The sequence below is a fragment of the Hippocampus comes genome, unplaced genomic scaffold, assembly GCF_001891065.2.
Source record: "Hippocampus comes isolate QL1 unplaced genomic scaffold, H_comes_QL1_v1.1 scaffold249, whole genome shotgun sequence".
Lineage (NCBI taxonomy): Eukaryota > Metazoa > Chordata > Actinopteri > Syngnathiformes > Syngnathidae > Hippocampus > Hippocampus comes.
In genome coordinates this window covers 1,152,276-1,171,501 of record NW_017805035.1, presented here as the reverse complement: position 1 = coordinate 1,171,501, position 19,226 = coordinate 1,152,276, and the positions used below count along the sequence as shown (strand labels likewise).

Here is a 19,226-nt window from a genome sequence, read left to right as displayed (position 1 = left end):
GTAGACTTTTTGTCTCCACTGCAAGTAACTTGTTTGACAGTTGGCGGAACGTTTTTGTCATCGAAAGAAACTTGACTTCAAAGACGTTTGTAAAAGAAATTGTACAGAATATTCCGTCATGTAGCAACGCGACATTTACTCATGTTAATAAATGTTTCTTGTAGCTAAGAAAGGGACTCCTGTGGTTGCGACGTTTGGCTTTATTCGTCAAACTCAAATATATCTTCAAAGGTTCGGAGAGGTTCTTTGACCTCCTCCACCATGGCAGAACCCTTCGTCACCATCTCCTCCTCCCATTCCCAGTCCCAGTCCCACTCCACCACCTTACCCGTCACATCAGGCTTTGTCATCCCCGTGTTAGTCTTTTGTGTCGGCGCTGTGGTGGTGGAAAGCATCTCCATCTCAAATTTTCTGACAGCTTCCACTTTAGGCTCTGAATAAAAACAAATGAATGTCATCAGAATTTTATTTATTACGTACACCATCCATGTCCAAAGTCCACACCCCCTCCATGTGTTTTAACAAAGTTTCAAGGTAGTTCTATTTCCCCATGGAATCTTGTAAATACCTTCAAAGGCTTGATGAGCTTCCTCCTCCATAACAGCCGTGCCTTTCACCTGCTGATTCTCCACCTCATTCTCAACCCGCTCCACTCCTCTGCCCCAAAACGGCCACTTCAACTCTGTAGTGTCATCTGCGTCTACGATCAGTGCCGGCCACGGTGTAGTCATCCTTTGAATGAGCTCTATGTTGGTCTTGACAATGGAAGTTGGTGCTGTTGTGGTGGTGGAGGAGAACAATCGCTTCCTCTTGTGGTTTTTGAAGAGTTGCCCTCTCGGCTGCACTTTCCACCCTCTGCTGCTGGTGGTGACTTCACTCACTGGAAAAAAGAAATGTGAAAATGTAATCATGTTATTGTTATTAATGATAAATGTAAAATACTAGAGATTTAAAAAGGAAAAAAAATAGGTGGGATGATGTTTCTCACAAGCAGCAGCAGAAGAGCCACAGCTGGAGTCACAGCAGGCACACACCCAGTCCCAGCCGTGTAGCTCCACCCATCTTAAGGGAAAAAAAGACAAGCGAAATCATTATATGATTCCCATTCCTTTCATTGAATTACAATTTTTAGCATCAAATGATGAGTAACTTTCACTCATGTGAAAAATTACAATTTCCTGACTTCTTGGATGTAAAGTGCATTTTTCCACTAACATATTATAGGCACTCTTGACAATAGGTTCTTGACTTATATTAAAAAAATGTTCACATTTTTGCTATATTACAATTTATGTACTTCTTTCTACTCTGCCCCTTGTAATTCTAGTATAGTGGTTAAAAAAAAAAAAACAGACCTTCCCAAGTTGGTGTCATAGTTACAGGACTTTGCCGTCGGAGTGGGAACGTTGCTTTCTGCCGACATGGTGCAGTGCATGTAGAGCTGCGGTAAATGATTTAGAAATTCACTCTTGGCCAAATCGTTGACCTGGAATAGCCAACAAAATGTACAGTAACTCACTTGGTCCGTCATCCCTTGGAAGTAGAAAGCATCCACAGAGAATCGGACAACGTTGTGTTTGTATGGGATGAATCTGGAGCGACTGTATTTGCTTTCAATCATGCACCTTCATCATTGGAGGAAGACACCGGTAGTTAAAAAGCACCCATCACTTTCTGCTGTACAAAATCTGTGGGTTTTTTTTTTTTTTTTTTACCCAAAGTCCTTCACGACCGGAAATTGAGGTGTGGAGGTGTGCGACTTATTGGGTGTGGCATAACACGAGTGGACATAGAGCCTCATGTCTTGGGGCATGGATGGACCCTCGGCCTCGAAGTACATGGGATCACCAAGAATGTACTGATCCAACGGAGCAAGCCTTTCCCACTGAGCTGCCGATTACAACACAAGGGAATTTATCTTTAAATTTATCCCATTTCTAGTTCACACAGAAGTCTTGTTTTTTTTCCCATTCACATTGATTCTTGAAAATTATTTAAAAAGAAGCGAAGTTGATTATTTCCACAGAATTTACCATTCCGTGGGGTCAGAATGAAATTGGCTCTGTTTCGCATTGCTTTGAAGATGTGGCGCATGCGCATCTTTGGAAGGTAGCCAACTTTGTAGGAATATTGATACCTGCAGAGAAATTCAGATTTTTCATAACACTGCGCATAATGTCACTGGATCTGGACCCATGTGGTGGCAGTCACCTGGTATAATTACAGGAAACAGGAATCACAAAGGGCGCTGTTCTTCTTATGGGCCCTTGGCGCATCCCTGGGTTGTACTGCAGTGTGTTTGAATAAATCATCTGTCCATTAATCATCTGCACAAAAAGAAGTGAACTGTCAAGAAAAGAGATAAATGCCAATTGTACATGTATCTTTTGTTGACAGAATTGTTTAAACAGTGAAATCACCCATGTAAATGAGAATTATTATATAATCAGATATCTTGTTTAATTTGAATATTCATCTGTGATTTGGTTTGTTTTGTGTCAAATGCTTAAACATAAACTACAAAATCAAATAAAAAAGGGCCAAGTGACCGGAATAATATATATCAGTCAACAAACACAAATATCAATCTTGATTTTGTTGTTGAACCAAATATTCGATATATATACAGAATACGTTATAACGACCTAGTCGAATTTCAAACGGACAAAACAAAACTTTCATAAGATTTTTGGTCTCAAGGCCATTATGCGAGTAGTCGCCAGGTGTCGTTAGCCAGCAAATTAGAAATTATGCTATTCGTTAGCTTAGCCATAATATGGCTACAATTTTGGGTAAAGGTTGAAATGAGTCATCCCTCAAGGACTAATTTCTAGACATAGTGAATGAGTGTAAATTAATTCGTGGCGTCCCGTTAATCACAAACGAAGGCTCACCTGTCGCTTGGTACCACATTGGTGTAGTCCATTGAGAAAATAAACAAAATTCTTCGACGAATTTTTTGCTTGACATGTACCAAGTTTGAGCTGATAATTTATTTCCCCGCCACTCAGGATGCTTTTGGGGACCCTGACGAGCATTTTGTCCCTTTTGCACGACGTCTTCACGGTGTGATCCGCGGACGGGCCTGGAGGCCTCCAGCCAGGCCGCCCCGGGAGCAGGCGCTCTCGAACAGGCCGAGGTAAAGGCTCGAGGCCGCTGCCTTTGGCCGGGGATAAGTGCAGCTTTTCCAGCGGTGGCAGCTTGGAGTGGACGAACACGGGTAGTCTGAGATAAGCCTGGGGAAAAGTCGGCCATTCTCTTTGGAAATTGTTAATCATTGTTCGGTTTGGTCGGGTTAAAGCACTCGGGAATGGAGCAAAGGTAATCTGTAATGGGGGCTTCCCTCCTTTGTATGAGGCAAAAAGCGACAACACGGTAAGGAATGGGAAATAAATCATGCCGAAGGCGCTTATGGCTCTGAAAATGATGTAAATTAGTTTTAGTCTTGCATTAAGCGAAGTTTTTGCTGAGAAGCAGCTCGTTGCTGGCCGTCAAATTATTACACGCAACGTGAAGTTGAATGGCGCCACCGTCTGCTCATTTGATGTATCACAGTCAGGTCCCTTTAAAATTTCAAACAAATGTACGAGTTGAAGCTAACGAAATAAAATTATTTAAATGAATTAGGGTAAAATTTCAAATACAGTACATACATATTTTATTATTAAAACCTTCGTTTTATTGTTTAAAACATTTTAAGCACTTTGATTTTGATCGCTGCTACCGCCGTGTAGTTGCTTGTATCGTTTAAAAACTTTTTTTTACATTTTACCTTACAATTTAAACGATTGACGAAATTGTAGTGAGTGATATTCATAATTTTATACGAGTAAAAAAATAAAGCTTAATTTAAAAAATTAATAATTTTGAACACAAAATCGAAAGTATGGTGGACGCAAGCCTTTCATTTTTGTTCAGTCAACCAATGTTTTTTATTAGATAAAAGTTCAAAAAATGAATTGTGTATGGGCACCAGTTTTATGAGTAAATAACTGCCAATCTTCATTTAATTGCGAGCATTTTAAAAATATTAAACAATTAAATGAGAACATACTTTGTGAGTGTGCTGCTGCAGGAAGATCGTGTGCTCCGGGATTTTTGCTTTATTCAACATGTTCCTTCATCTTTGTGGACAAAGGATTTAATTTATACAAACGTTCTGATCCGAATTAAGATTATAGGCATTGGTGCAGGTCTGCACTGTCATCCATCTTCTTTTGGTCGTCGTATTAATTCATGTTTAACAATTTTTGTTGCATTATGCCAACCAACAAGACCCTTCGCTAATCCACGGGCACGTGGACATAATACACAGACCCACACTTACGTGACACGTGCCCCCTGAGAGGTGAGAACAGCTCGTGTATTTGAGGAAAAAAAAAGAGGGGAAGAAGGGGGTGCTGGCATCAAGCATCCGGCTAAGGTCAGACACTTCGGGTGTGAAAACGCACATCCAAGGCGACGACACCCCACAACTGAAGCTTTCACTACAGCTGCTTTGCGCTCACAAAATTCAACCATGAACGACACTCAAAAGACCCTCAACTGTTTTTGTGTACGCACTGTATTTCTTTTCAAGTCGTTAAAGCGACATGGTTGGATTCGTAAATTGACGCCAAAAGTGTGAGCCAAACACATACATGCACACACACACTCCCCCAAGCGTGTTTTGTGGACTCACAGCATGATTACATTTTTATTTTATTGCTAGAAATGATCACAATCAAATGCTGTGAGTAAAACGTGCGCAAATTAGTGTTTTACGCCCGCAATAACGAACATCCACCGTGTTGTGTATTTCATTTCAAGTCTAGCCTTCTAAATTGTTATCAAATTATGTGATTAAAGCGGAAAAACGTGACTTTCGTGAATAAACACAATAAATCGAAAGTGTAAACATTTGCACGCATATGTCTGACAGCTTGACAAGTTTCCCACGGGAGATAAGAGAACATTTATGTTACGTGTTTGTTGTTTGACAATTGCCCTCGCGTGCGAACTTGCCTGCGTCGCGCCCCGTGGAATGACGCGTGCCTGTCTTTTCACTCGTGCGAATGAACGAACGTGTGACTGAATGAAGCCATTGCTGCACTTTGATGACTTCTCCCCACCACGGAAAGCGACCGGTTTCCGTTCTCCCACCATCACACCCCGAGGGCAACGTTTGTCTTCACATCGGCCTTAGTTGCATACATTGTCACACAAATTCGATGTCTTGTTCCTCTCTCGCTTTAATATTCTAATTGTCCGAAGCACCCAACACCCATGTTATTTAAAAAAAAACTGACAATAGGCTACTTCGAAAGTGAATTTTGCTTAAAAATGTTTGGAAAATAATTTCGGAAAGAATGAATGTATCAACGTAGTCTCACTATTTGTATTTAGAAGTGCTGCTGAAATGTTTGGTTGAATGAACTCGTGAGCGACAGATTTGATTTATTCATAAAATATAGACAAATACACAAACAACCCTTCGATTGACTTGGTCGTTTGAGCCATTGCGTAAGTATACACCTCACGTTGGCTGAATGAATAACACTTCATTTATGGCTTCCTGCACTAAAGGATTGAGAAGGGTTGCCGAATGGCGTTCCCACAGGACACACTTTAATTGTCCCTTCTTTCCACGTAGGTGTAGACAACGCGTTACAACCCGCTCTCGACATATGCGCCACCATTTGCATCTGTGGCTGAATGTGTGGGAACCCCATCTTACAAAACACACACACGCTGGGAAATCATTTCAGCAACCAATTTTAATTGGTGTTTATCCGAGCCAGTTTAAACGGTGGCAGGTGTCTGATGACAATTTAACATGAGTTGACATGCCCATATTGAAAGAAATGATTCCAGTTTATTTTTTGTTCAGCTCATGAAAAGATTTAATTTTCTCCGCAGTTGTGCGGGTTATAAGTCACTTTAAATGGTGGGGAAAAAAAACTCATTTTTAAATAGCAGAAAAACCTGGCATTTGGACAAGGGTGTGTAAACTTCTTTCACTACATCGACCACATGTCTAAGACATCAGAGAGATCCAGCCCCCCACATCATTTAATTTTCTCCGCAGTTGTGCGGGTTATAAGTCACTTTAAATGGTGGGGGAAAAAAAACTCATTTTTAAATAGCAGAAAAACCTGGCATTTGGACAAGGGTGTGTAAACTTCTTTCACTACATCGACCACATGTCTAAGACATCAGAGAGATCCAGCCCCCCACATCATTTTATGCGGCCCGTGGGAGCAAATCTTGTGTGTCAACAATCATGATTGTTGCTGAAATCTGTACCGAAATGTCAAAGTGTCATGGGTAATAATGAGATTTTCCTCCGGCCCTTCGAGGGAAGCCGTAACACCGAAGTGGCCCGTGACAAAAAATGAGTTTGACACGCCTGATATAGAGCATATGTATTGGGATTGGTTTCATATATGACTGATCTGTGCCTTTTAAAAGTGAACTTATTACTTGAATTTAACTTTGCCCACCGTGGCGATAGTGTATGCATAATAACTGCTTTGCTTAATTCCAACTACGTCTCTGTTGGGACATCAAGACTAATTTAGTCACACTCCAGGAGAAAGTAAGAAGAAAACACACACATGCCATTTGATTGAATTGGAATGTTTATTTATGGGAGGGGTGGGGTCGGACAACAACAATAGAGGCTCACCATAGGGAGACATGGATAATAAGTTAGTGTGCAAAATATACAAGTTATATATTATCATTAGGAGGGATCACAGAGGTTGTTCATGACTCATGGACGTGAGGGTGGGGCCCCTCGTACTTTAAAGCAGCTGGAAATGAGACGGGACACTTGATTATGATCCACACTCCCGTTATTATGTGTGTGTGTGTGTGTGTGCGTGTGTTTGTGTGTGTGTGTGCGTGACAACTCACCTCTGAAGTGGACACATGGTGGGCGCCAGCATCCAGCTCCCCATCCCAAGCGGCACTATATCTACATCTATAGTGGGTCGAGTGGTTCACATATATACACAGCAGCGTACAAACGACGTCTTCAAACTATTTACACCATCAACTTGACAGATAATGTATACATAGGGAAGGGGCGGGGGGGTTCAAAGTTCATTGTTTATGGCCACGGCCTCCACACACTCGGGCCAAGTGAGGGGCCCTCTGCCGGGGGGCTCGCCATGCACGTCCCCAGCCAGTTTTGCCCCTGCGGGGTTCATTTATTACTGTTAATTTAATATCAGGTACACATTTTCAATATTATGTCATCATTAGAGTGGAACCTATATCAGTTGATTTTGGGCAAAAGGCAGGGTACACTGATAGACAATCATTCATATTAACACCTCTGCATAATATAGTCTTCAACATGAATGTTTCTTGGGATGCGGAAGCCGGGGCACCTGTAGAAAACCAATGTGAGATTTGAACTCAGAACATTGTGACTGTGAAGCAGATGTGCCAATCACTAGGTCACCTGCAGCCATTTTTTTGAAGAATGATGCTAATGTGCATGTTTTTGACCCATGAAAGAACACGGAGAACATGCAAACTCCACACAGGAGGGAAGGCCTGAAACGAGATTTGAACCCAGAACAGTGAGGTAGACGTGCTAATCACTAGGTCACCGCGCTGCCCTCAATATGACTCATTTGAGCTCATATTGGCTTTTTGTTTTTTTACCTGCTGCTCCTGTTGTTGTGGCTCTTGCATCAACATGCACCTCAAACGCTCCAGACTATGGTTCATTCTCTCACGTCGACGCTTCTCGACTTGGGATTTTATTAGCTGGAAAGCGTTTTAAAAAAATAATAAAAACAAGTCAACTCTTCTATATCCATACGAAACTAAACTCTTTCCCAACTACACGTAAATACTGCATTGTGAAAAAAAATGCCCTTTTACCTTTCTGTCACGGTTTGGGTCCTCCGCTTCCTGCATGAGCTTCATGATTCGATCTTTTTCCAAATGTGGGCTTCCTCTGGTTTCCAGAAGTTCTCAGGAAAAGGATGCGAAGACAACTGGTTGCCGATTTTATATCCTCCCTCTCCGCCTTAGCCCCTCCCATCCCCCCCCCAACAGCCAATCACGTGGCAAATCCACATGGGTGTCACGTCGCCACAGATTTGAGTTTTTTAGATTGTATTTGATACTATAACAAGTGAGCTACCGCTAATTATCTCACCATTTAGTGCAATAAATCCGCTTAATGATTGAAGATGTACAAATAGATAATAAATTCAGATGTCCTTTGCGAAGTACCCAAGCAAACTCTGAAATGTTACCCCGGCCGATAGCGGCCTCAGGTCGGTCACATTCGCTGACACTGGCTCTTACAAACAAACTCTGGTTCTTTTTTGGCTCCTGAGCGAAGTACCCAAGTAAGCCAACTCGAATTGTTGGATCCCGCGAAAGTGCTCTCAGATCGAAAGTGGCTGAGCCAGACAATCTCTGGCTCTTTACATGTTACATAAACTCCAGAGTGCGGGGCCCACGCCTGCTTGGAATGTTGCCCGTCAGAGTCGCCTCCAGTCGGACACACTCGCTGAGCTCGAACGTTGACAAACGTGCGTTCTTTTTTCATGTTCAGAGCGCAGTGCCCAGGCGTACTGTTTATTTATTTATTTAATATTCATTGTTGCGATCGGATGCAAATGTATTTTAGCGTGTGTTAAGAAACGTAATTTGTGCAGCAGAGGTCCCTTGGAGAAGTGGCGTATTTTTAAAAATTGCTTTCAACGTCCCCTCAGGATGTTGGCCACCTCTACTAAAATCGGCGACATCCTTAGTTAAACAGGTCATTCATTTCTACCCCTAAAATGAAATTATTAATAAATACGGACAATAATATCATATAATTAGTATTTTTGTTCGGTTTTTTTTTTTGTGTATGTTCGGCGAAGTATTGCCATATGAGAGCGCGAGAGATTATTCAACATATATCAGATTTTTCAAGGAGCAAAGCAACCAAATAAATATTTGAATATACAACCCAATTGAGATGAAGGTATATTTATCCCGTGCAAAACCTGATATTAATTCTTACACTATAACAAATAATTACTCCCAGGCGAACTGCAACAGCTTGCCTTTGTATTTGCCCCTTGCCATGCGCATGCGGGCTGGTTCTTTTTTGGCTCCTGAGCGAAGTACCCAAGTAAGCCAACTCGAATTGTTGGATCCCGCGAAAGTGCTCTCAGATCGAAAGTGGCTGAGCCAGACAATCTCTGGCTCTTTACATGTTACATAAACTCCAGAGTGCGGGGCCCACGCCTCCTTGGAATGTTGCCCGTCAGAGTCGCCTCCAGTCGGACACACTCGCTGAGCTCGAACGTTGACAAACGTGCGTTCTTTTGTCATGTTCAGAGCGCAGTGCCCAGGCGTACTGTTTATTTATTTATTTAATATTCATTGTTGCGATCGGATGAAAATGTATTTTAGCGTGTGTTAAGAAACATAATTTGTGCAGCAGAGCTCCCTTGGAGAAGTGGCGTATTTTTAAAAAATGCTTTCAACGTCCCCTCAGGATGTTGGCCACCTCTACTAAAATCGGCGACATCCTTAGTTAAACAGGTCATTCATTTCTACCCCTAAAATGAAATTATTAATAAATACGGACAATAATATCATATAATTAGTATTTTTGTTCGGGTTTTTTTGTGTATGTTCGGCGAAGTATTGCCATATGAGAGCGCGAGAGATTATTCAACATATATCAGATTTTTCAAGGAGCAAAGCAACCAAATAAATATTTGAATATACAACCCAATTGAGATGAAGGTATATTTATCCCGTGCAAAACCTGATATTAATTCTTACACTATAACAAATAATTACTCCCAGGCGAACTGCAACAGCTTGCCTTTGTATTTGCCCCTTGCCATGCGCATGCGGGACCACTTGAAACGAAGACGTTAGCATTCACACTTGCAAACCCACGCGTGCCATCTTGCATGTGTGCCGCGTGCTGGCGCGCCAAATTGTCCACGCGTGGGTGCGAAACCCTTTCAAGTGGACTCGCGACCGTGGGAGAGCGACGCCACTGTCCCAAAGACCCCCAAAGTGTGACAGTGGGAGAGTGACCAGCAGACGCTTCTCGCCAGGGGAAGTGTGACTGGTTCACACTTGAATCGAAATGACGTGCACGCGTCATTCCACGGGGCGCCGCGCACTCATTCGCACGCGAAGGCAATACGATTTATTCAGGAGAAACGTGACATGAATAAAAAAATAAGTGGATTGATGTATCAATGTACCGCATGTTGCACCATGACGTGGTTTTGCAACAGATCACTACAGTGACAGTGTATACAACATTTTACGTTTACACACGGATTTTGGTTGCAATAATTTAATTTTAAAAAAGTTTAAAAATATTTGATTGGAAAATTATATGTAAAGACTAATCTAGACTTTCAGATGAATACAGTACAATACAGTGTCGTTTGAGTTTGGTGTGCGTAAAACACTTATACGCACAGCTTCTCCCACGCGTGTTAATACTGGATAACTGCTCTAGATGAAAATGCAGACTTGCAATGCAAGTCCTAATTTTGAATCCAAACCTTCATTAAAATCAAAGCATCTTTCACCGACGGATTAAAGAACGTGTTGGTCGGGATAGAATCTCAGTTTTTAAAAAAATGAAAGCAACATCTTATGTTCTTTTTTTGCCTTTCGAGGAAATACGTGAAAACGTTAAAAGGAATGCTTAATTGAGAAACTAGCTCAACTGAGGTTCCTACACACTCACCGGAGGATGCAAATGGTGGCGGCAGTTGTCGAGAGCGTGTTGTAACCATCGAGTTTTTCTACACCTCTGGAAGGAAGTGGACAATGAAAGTGTGTCCTTGTGGGAACGCCATTCGACGGGCCTTCTCATTCTTCTAGTGCAGGAAGCCATAAATGAAGTGTTATTCATTCAGCCTAGGTGTCATGTTAATGACACGATGGCTCAAGTACGAAAAATTCAAGTTGTTTGTGCATGTATCAGTATTTTATAAATAAATACAATTTGTTCCTCACGATCTTATTTAATCAAGCCTTTTAGCACCACCTATAAACACCAACAGCGAGTCTACAGTGATAATGCATTTCGTAGTTTTCGAACTTTTGGTCTAAATTGATTTGGAAGGAGGCAACCTAAGTTTTTTTTTTTTTTTTTTTTGATGAAGGTATATTTATCCCGTGCAAAACCTGATATTAATTCTTACACTATAACAAATAATTACTCCCAGGCGAACTGCAACAGCTTGCCTTTGTATTTGCCCCTTGCCATGCGCATGCGGGACCACTTGAAACGAAGACGTTAGCATTCACACTTGCAAACCCACGCGTGCCATCTTGCATGTGTGCCGCGTGCTGGCGCGCCAAATTGTCCACGCGTGGGTGCGAAACCCTTTCAAGTGGACTCGCGACCGTGGGAGAGCGACGCCACTGTCCCAAAGACCCCCAAAGTGTGACAGTGGGAGAGTGACCAGCAGACGCTTCTCGCCAGGGGAAGTGTGACTGGTTCACACTTGAATCGGAATGACGTGCACGCGTCATTCCACGGGGCGCCGCGCACTCATTCGCACGCGAAGGCAATACGATTTATTCAGGAGAAACGTGACATGAATAAAAAAATAAGTGGATTGATGTATCAATGTACCGCATGTTGCACCATGACGTGGTTTTGCAACAGATCACTACAGTGACAGTGTATACAACATTTTACGTTTACACACGGATTTTGGTTGCAATAATTTAATTTTAAAAAAGTTTAAAAATATTTGATTGGAAAATTATATGTAAAGACTAATCTAGACTTTCAGATGAATACAGTACAATACAGTGTCGTTTGAGTTTGGTGTGCGTAAAACACTTATACGCACAGCTTCTCCCACGCGTGTTAATACTGGATAACTGCTCTAGATGAAAATGCAGACTTGCAATGCAAGTCCTAATTTTGAATCCAAACCTTCATTAAAATCAAAGCATCTTTCACCGACGGATTAAAGAACGTGTTGGTCGGGATAGAATCTCAGTTTTTAAAAAAATGAAAGCAACATCTTATGTTCTTTTTTTGCCTTTCGAGGAAATACGTGAAAACGTTAAAAGGAATGCTTAATTGAGAAACTAGCTCAACTGAGGTTCCTACACACTCACCGGAGGATGCAAATGGTGGCGGCAGTTGTCGAGAGCGTGTTGTAACCATCGAGTTTTTCTACACCTCTGGAAGGAAGTGGACAATGAAAGTGTGTCCTTGTGGGAACGCCATTCGACGGGCCTTCTCATTCTTCTAGTGCAGGAAGCCATAAATGAAGTGCTATTCTTTCAGCCTAGGTGTCATGTTAATGACACGATGGCTCAAGTACGAAAAATTCAAGTTGTTTGTGCATGTATCAGTATTTTATAAATAAATACAATTTGTTCCTCACGATCTTATTTAATCAAGCCTTTTAGCACCACCTATAAACACCAACAGCGAGTCTACAGTGATAATGCATTTCGTAGTTTTCGAACTTTTGGTCTAAATTGATTTGGAAGGAGGCAACCTAAGTTTTTTTTTTTTTTTTTTTGATGGCATGAGCGGCGGGTACTTGAGCCTATTAGAATATTAAAGAGAGAGAGGAAAAGACATCGAATTTGTGTGACAGTGTATGCAAACGAGGCCGAGGTGAAGACAAACGTTACCTTCGGGGTGTGACGGTGGGAGAACGGAAAGCGGTCGCTTCTCGTCGTGGGCACAGGTGTGAGTGAACAAAGTGGAGCAATCACTTCAGTCGGTCACACGTTCATTCCTTCACACATGTGAAAAGACAGCCACGCGTCAGTCTACGGGGCGCCGAGCAGGCAAGTTCCCGAGCGAAGGCGATTGTCAAATTACAATGCATCGGCTCACAGACGAAATGTACGAAATGTTATTATTCCAAGTATTCTACTTGGAATGATAACATATTATAAAATGTGACTAATGGATCATCATTCGCGTGTTTGAGAGCACAAACGCGTAAAATAAATGTTCTCTTATGTCCCGTGGGGAAACGTGTCCAGCATTCATGTATTTGTGTGCACGTGTTTACACTTTCGGTTGAGTTTATTCACGAAAGCCGTCCTTTTCGCTTTAATTACACGGTTTTATCAACATTTAGAAGTCTAGACTTGAAATGAAAGACGCAACACAGTAGATGTTCGCTATTGCTTTTTTTGGGAACGTTAAATTCAGTCAAATAAAAATGTATGAATATGTGAGTCCACAAAAGATGCTTGCCGGGAGATGGTGTGTCCATGTGTGTGTTTGGCTAACACTTTCGGCGCCAATTCACGAATCCATACATCCGCAAAAAGACAACCATGTGTTTTTCAAGACTTGAAAAGAAATGCACAATGACAGTTGAGGGTCATTGAAGTGTCGTTTATGGTTGATATTTGGTGAGCGCAAACAGTGCCACGCAAAGCTTCAACTGTCGCGATATTCCTCTTTGAAGTGCGTTTTCACACAGTTAGTGTCTGGTCTTAGCCGGATGTTTGATGCCAACAACCCCCCCCCCCCCCCCCCCCCGCCATACACGAGCTGTTCTCACCTCTCAGGGGGGCGCGTGTCGCGTGAGTGGGGGTCTGTGCATTATGTCCACGTGCCCCTGGATTTTCAGGGTCCTGTCAGCGACAAAATGTGTTAAATATGAATGAATACGACGGCTATTAGAAGATGGCTGACAGAGCAGACTTTCACCACGGCATACAAATCTGAATTCTGATCAGGACGTTTGTCCAAATTCAATCACTATTCACAAAGATGAAGGAACATGTTGGTAAATAACGTATGTCGCAATGTTAGAAAAAATGTCAAACAAACATGTTAAGTGTTCCTTTTTTTAAAATGAATGGAGCGTTTTTTGTGTGAATATGACACACAGTCCGATCTGAAAGATAAGTAAGTGGGTGGAGCCTGTGGTGAGTTTTTATAGGTCAAGTGAAGCCTGAGGGACCGCATTCAACTTTGACTTTGTTGGACTTCAGTCATGGAAATGCCTCAGCATTGCCAGCATGCAAACACAGACAAGAAGGTACGTGGGTCATTCATTATCATGATTATTAGAGCATGGAGATGTAAGGGAATCGTATTAATGATCATCCTGAAAATGTTGATACTGTTTGTCTTCCACAGAATTTAAAACCTCTGGTGGAAAGACGACGACGAGAAAGAATAAATAGAAGCTTGGAGAACCTCAAAACTCTTTTGCTTACACCACAAGTAAATATACCGCTTACATGAGACTTTTGTATGAGCTAAAGTTAATATGTACGTGAAAATTAAAGGTACATTCGCCCTAAAGACATAATACCCTGCAAGATCAATCTACGCACATACACACAAACAAACGAACAAAAAAGCTCCACCAAGTTTAATTTTTTCACATTTTTTTAGCCTTGTCTTTCTGTTATTTTTTTGTAACTGATGTTATTATGGATCGGCAGTTGTTGATTTTTTTTTTTAGTTTTGTTCTTTTGTATTTTATTTTATTTTGTTATTATTTGGGGAATTGTTTTGATTTAAGTCTTTACCTTTCCTGTATTTTCCGCGTCTTTTTTTGTATCGCAAAGTGTGGTATACGTCTCCCTCTCGTGGTAAGCAAGAGAATTACCGAAATAAAGTTTTGTGAAGCGTTCTTTTTTAATCCAGTATAACACACTTCTGAAGTACAGTAGTTCAGTTGTATTTAAAATGTAATAATACATTTCTATTTAATGCTTTATAAATGTCGGTCATTTCAATTCGGCAACCTGGATAACCAAATATTTTTGAGATGGTATCAAAAGTTGACCTGTAAACATTAAAAGTAACTTTGTAGTACAAAGTGTAAGCATTTATTGTATAAAAAGTGAGGTTTAAAATCCCTTTAAATGCGTGTGTGTGTGCGTGCGTGTGTGTGCATCTAAAACGGTGTGTGTGTGTGTGCTGCTGCCTGGTGTTTTAACAGTTAGCTGGCGGGCGCAGGTTGGAGAAAGCAGAGATCCTGGAGCACACGGTCTTCTTCCTGCAGCAACACGCCAACAAAGGGCACACGAAGCAGGTGCCGCACTCCTACCATCATGGCTTTTCCTCCTGCCTGCAGAGGGCTGCCCACTTCCTACGATGCGAGGGCGAAGGTGTGGCCATCGTTGACTCTTCATCCTCCTCTTTTTCCTCATCGTCGTGCCCCCCTGGCTTCCCTCCGGCTCTCGGGGGTCCTTCCAAGAGCGTCGTTCGCAACACGATGCCCCAAAAGAGACCCAGCACGGCGGGGAGCTTGTGGAGACCCTGGACCTGATTTCCAACATGAGGGGGACAATGTCAGTGCAATAGAATGTACAACTCCATATTTACTGTCATTTTAAGGACCGAAATCGACTGTGACGATGTTATTCAACGCATGTTTGCACCTTTAATTTATTTAAATGTCGTGTGTAAATAAACCAAATGGGGGGAAAAATCACTTGTCATGTTGAAGTTCTATTTTTTAATATTTTTTTTAATGCTATAGCATTTAAAATATATTTCTGATCCATTCATAAAACTGGTGGACGTACACAAGACATTTTTCAAATTGCATCTAATAAAACAAAATTTAAAAAAATGTTATCCACAATCATGGAAAAGGACAGCATACAGTACTTCACTTTTTCAATTTCGTGTTCAAAATGCTGACACGTGCCAAAACACGTGTTTCACGTAAATGTTTGTTTAGGCTAATTTATTAAGTCGTATAAATAGATGAAAATGACACCACACGTTTACAAATTCGTTACTTGTTTCAATAATACAGTAAAATTGAAAATAAAATGTCATGAAATTATACGAAGCGAAAAGGCGGCGGCAGCAACCTAAAGCAACGTGTGTTAAAAAAATGTTAAAAGCTTACTTCTCTTCACACTTTCGTGCCGTCCTCGTTTACACTTCAATCCATGGACACGAGTGTTTGCGTGAACGTGGGAAACGTCCCCTCGCTGCTCGCACTTGTAAATGACATTTAACAGCTCGTAAACACGTCGTGGCTGGCTCTCACGTGTCAATAAAATTGATTAGTTACTTTTACGGCAGACGAGCAGCATAGACAAAAACATCACGAATGTACTTAACACATACGACACAAGAAATGTTTCGAGTACTTTCGACGTAAATTTAACGACATAACATTTAAATTACTCACACCGTTTGGGAATTTATACTGTTTGGAAGCGCTACATAAAAAAAGATGTACTGTATTGTGTTATGATTTGTTGTCCCAATCAATGGCAATACAGTACATTCAATGCTAATTTTGACACAGTTCACATTAATTTTATTCCTGACCTGCCTTCAGAGGTTTCTTTACTAATTTTCCTTACATAGTATTTACACTGAACTGCCCTGAACACATTTTCTGTGGTCTATTTGATTTCTTATTCGTATTTTTAATGTAGATGGCACTTGAACATTTACGCAGTTTGAAGATTTCATGAATACGTTCTTTCGCATACCGCTAGAGGGAGCCCGCGCCGCGTAACAGTAGTTGTACACGTATCACAACTCACTTCAATCCAAGCACTGCATTAAATCAAATGAAAACAGAATACAATGATTTTCAAAATAAGTACAACCTATATTTCATTGAATAAACTACAAAGACAAGATATTCAATGTTCAAACGGATAAATTTTGTTTTCAGCAAATACTTAATTTGGAATTTTATGCCTGCAACACATGGCAAAAATAACTGCATAAAACACAACTGGACTGGACAACTTTGTCTTTTAGCTTTGTATTTTAATTACTGTTGACACAAACTTGGAGTTGTACCAGAACGTTGTTGTACAATTCCAAAAAGGCTTTCTCAACAATGATATATTCTATATGGCCCCACTGGTATCAACACGATATTCTGAGTAGTGTTCCATTTGTTGGATTTGAAATAAACACAAAAATCCACGTTTTGTTGTTGTTTTAATCTGGTTTTCTTAGTCATGTGACGTTTACAAACTGAGCCGCGATTATTCATTTCCTTTGACCTGAGCAACAGTGCTTTTTCAGTCGACAGCAAGTGGCAAAATGGCCACCCCAAAAGGTGGATAAAAACAGGAAGATTTTTCAGATTAATTTATATTCCGCAAATGCAATATTAGTCAGAATATCATGTTTAGATTAGTTGGGCCAAATAGAAATATGAACACCAAGTCTTTGAATTGACCTCCCCATTAAGCTCAATGCCGCCATCTACGGGTGGAGTGTCTGAAGCTCACTTGAATTAAATGTTGGCTTCCCAACACAAAAGAAAAACAACAAAAAAGTAAGGCGCAGTTCATAACTTGAAAAACGCATAAATTGGGGCACTTGTAAGTCAAGGCACCACTGCATTTGCCCAAAATTCCTCAACTTAACTTCCTATAGAAATTTTCCACCCCTTTGCAATCTTATTCTAAACACACTCAACCCGTTGCTTTTTATCAGATGGATGCTTTCAAGTCTCGAGAACGTCCTGTGTTGCGCCCTCCGCCCCTTCCTCTACCGCCGCCTCCGCCTCTCTTCCTCTTGTATGCTCCCACCTCCTCCTTATTATCACGAGTCCACAGGTTGTCACAGCGTCCGGGCGCCTGGTACCCAGGCAGGCTATGATCCAGAGGGTCCTTAGAAAGTAGAATCCAGATGACGGGCAGCTTCCTGCTAACGGTGATGCTGTCCAGTCCGACGGCCGGCTCCAGGGGATCCCACACGTCTGTCAGCGTGGAGCTGGCCAGCGAGGTCAGTTGATGGAGGCCCCGGACGCGTCGTTTAACCACTTCGGCGCACGTTATGGCTTTCGACACACCCTTGCCGCTGGCCGTGAACACCAGCTGGCGGCAGAGGGGACGGCTGGGCGGATCCTCGTTGACTTCGCCGTCTCCCCCGCCGTCATGTTTGTCTACCTGCGATTTGGCCTCTATGCGACTCAGGGCGTAGCGGAGCAGGTTGCGGATCTTACTGCCGTCTTTGACGCGCACCTCCGGCGTGTCGGGGACAAGGCTGAACGGACACACGGATGGCTGCTCTGTGCTGCGACCTTTACTGTAATTCTCCATCTGCAAACATAAAACAATGATTGACTATTATCCCAATTCAATTACAGTAAAAGTCAAGTCAATATTGTGTGCAATAATATGTTCAATGTGGTCCCACTAGTCTAAATATGGTATTCTGATTAAAACTGGTTTGGTGGAAAAAGGATTAGGCAGTTTTCAGCCATTCGGGGAAGCTGACATTTCATGCATCACCGCCCCCTGCTGCCGACTGAAATTGATGTCAAAGTGCATTTGGGGTTCACATTGCCTCCGTTCACAGTTGAGCCGTCTCACCTATATTGTGGGTTTGGTCACGTGAGATTCATAATTACAGTATTTTAATGACCACTGTCATTATATTTCAATTATTAAAAAAATCTTCATCTGATGACTGATTCAGTTGATTAATTTTGACACCTCTAATTGTAACCTACAAGAACATATGGTATGAAAATCATATTGTCACTGTTCCCATAGTTTACATGATGTGAAACTCAGTGCCATGTGTTAGATTATATCACCATACTATTACTATGGTACAATATAATGGTTACATGAAGGTACATGTACCATCATTGAGGAGTTTTCGAATGTTGTCATGTGACCAACTTCCTCACCTAAGGTTAAAATGAGCACTTAATCAACTTGGTCCACTCAAGTTTGCACTTGATTTATTTATTTTTTCTTTCTCCATTCAAATATGTGCACGCCGAATGGAAGCCCAGTGTCGTTGGTGCTGATAATGAATTTAATGTAGTCGTTTGATGAAGAGAATGTCACATTTAACGACGAAGATGGCAAAAGGGTGACACATTTGCAAAGGACATCGTCGGTAGCATATAGGCGAAGTGACTAAAAAGCTACTTTATACGGTATGTTTTTGTTTAGACGAATAGCTAACTAACTTACAGCGTCACTTTTTTATATTTTCAAACGAAACAACGTGCGAGGCTATGCTAGTTTTCGCCCATGGGTTACTTTTAATTCCACTCGCCACTGTCACGAAAGCAACGTCACACCCACGCTCGCAAACGAGATACGCTTTGCCTGCTCGCGCTGAGTGTGAAACTTTGACTTACTTGGGATCAAATTTTCGTTTTCTTTCTTCTCTTTTCCTTCACATGTTTGGTGTGCTTCAGGGGCTGCCGTAAAGCAAAGATGAGTGTCGCAAACGGCTTCTCTCCACCGGGCGTTAGTAGGGGGCGTGGCTCTGTGCC

At 41.7% G+C, this 19,226-nt stretch overlaps 3 protein-coding genes and 1 long non-coding RNA gene across 4 annotated transcripts; 1 reads left to right on the top strand and 3 right to left on the bottom strand.

The window, feature by feature from the left end:
* Positions 1-12: 12 nt before the first annotated feature.
* Positions 13-3,528, bottom strand: zp3d.2 (zona pellucida glycoprotein 3d tandem duplicate 2). The gene is made up of 9 exons (XM_019863833.1): positions 2,895-3,528; positions 2,212-2,327; positions 2,034-2,137; positions 1,716-1,890; positions 1,520-1,625; positions 1,356-1,441; positions 989-1,062; positions 569-880; positions 13-433 (listed from the first exon to the last, which is right to left on the bottom strand). The coding sequence occupies exons 1-9, from the start codon at positions 3,396-3,398 to the stop codon at positions 201-203; spliced, it is 1,710 nt and encodes a 569-aa protein (XP_019719392.1). The 5' UTR covers positions 3,399-3,528; the 3' UTR covers positions 13-200.
* Positions 3,529-6,604: 3,076 nt separating this feature from the next.
* LOC109512174 (uncharacterized) lies at positions 6,605-7,182 on the bottom strand. Its single transcript, XR_002167470.1, has 2 exons — positions 6,898-7,182; positions 6,605-6,794 (listed from the first exon to the last, which is right to left on the bottom strand). It is a non-coding gene; the product is annotated as an uncharacterized LOC109512174 (long non-coding RNA).
* A 6,671-nt stretch (positions 7,183-13,853) lies between these two features.
* LOC109512273 (transcription factor HES-2-like) lies at positions 13,854-15,431 on the top strand. The gene is made up of 3 exons (XM_019863888.1): positions 13,854-14,021; positions 14,123-14,209; positions 14,937-15,431. The coding sequence occupies exons 1-3, from the start codon at positions 13,977-13,979 to the stop codon at positions 15,264-15,266; spliced, it is 462 nt and encodes a 153-aa protein (XP_019719447.1). The 5' UTR covers positions 13,854-13,976; the 3' UTR covers positions 15,267-15,431.
* A 1,481-nt stretch (positions 15,432-16,912) lies between these two features.
* On the bottom strand, positions 16,913-19,226 carry rpp25l (ribonuclease P/MRP 25 subunit-like). The gene is made up of 2 exons (XM_019863887.1): positions 19,089-19,226; positions 16,913-18,030 (listed from the first exon to the last, which is right to left on the bottom strand). The coding sequence occupies exon 2, from the start codon at positions 18,028-18,030 to the stop codon at positions 17,419-17,421; it is 612 nt and encodes a 203-aa protein (XP_019719446.1). The 5' UTR covers positions 19,089-19,226; the 3' UTR covers positions 16,913-17,418.

Bases quoted from the DNA above. Each gene is read 5' to 3' on its own strand.
- zp3d.2 (XM_019863833.1), bottom strand. From the start codon at position 3,398: ATGATTTATTTCCCATTCCTTACCGTGTTGTCGCTTTTTGCCTCATAC. The intron at 2,328-2,894 runs GTGAGCCTTCGT...CTTTTTGTGCAG, and splicing joins AATGTGGTACCAAGCGACAG to ATGATTAATGGACAGATGAT. The intron at 434-568 runs GTATTTACAAGA...GTTTTTATTCAG, and splicing joins AGCTCATCAAGCCTTTGAAG to AGCCTAAAGTGGAAGCTGTC.
- rpp25l (XM_019863887.1), bottom strand. From the start codon at position 18,030: ATGGAGAATTACAGTAAAGGTCGCAGCACAGAGCAGCCATCCGTGTGT.
- LOC109512273 (XM_019863888.1), top strand. From the start codon at position 13,977: ATGGAAATGCCTCAGCATTGCCAGCATGCAAACACAGACAAGAAG. The intron at 14,022-14,122 runs GTACGTGGGTCA...TGTCTTCCACAG, and splicing joins ATGCAAACACAGACAAGAAG to AATTTAAAACCTCTGGTGGA. The intron at 14,210-14,936 runs GTAAATATACCG...GTGTTTTAACAG, and splicing joins CTCTTTTGCTTACACCACAA to TTAGCTGGCGGGCGCAGGTT.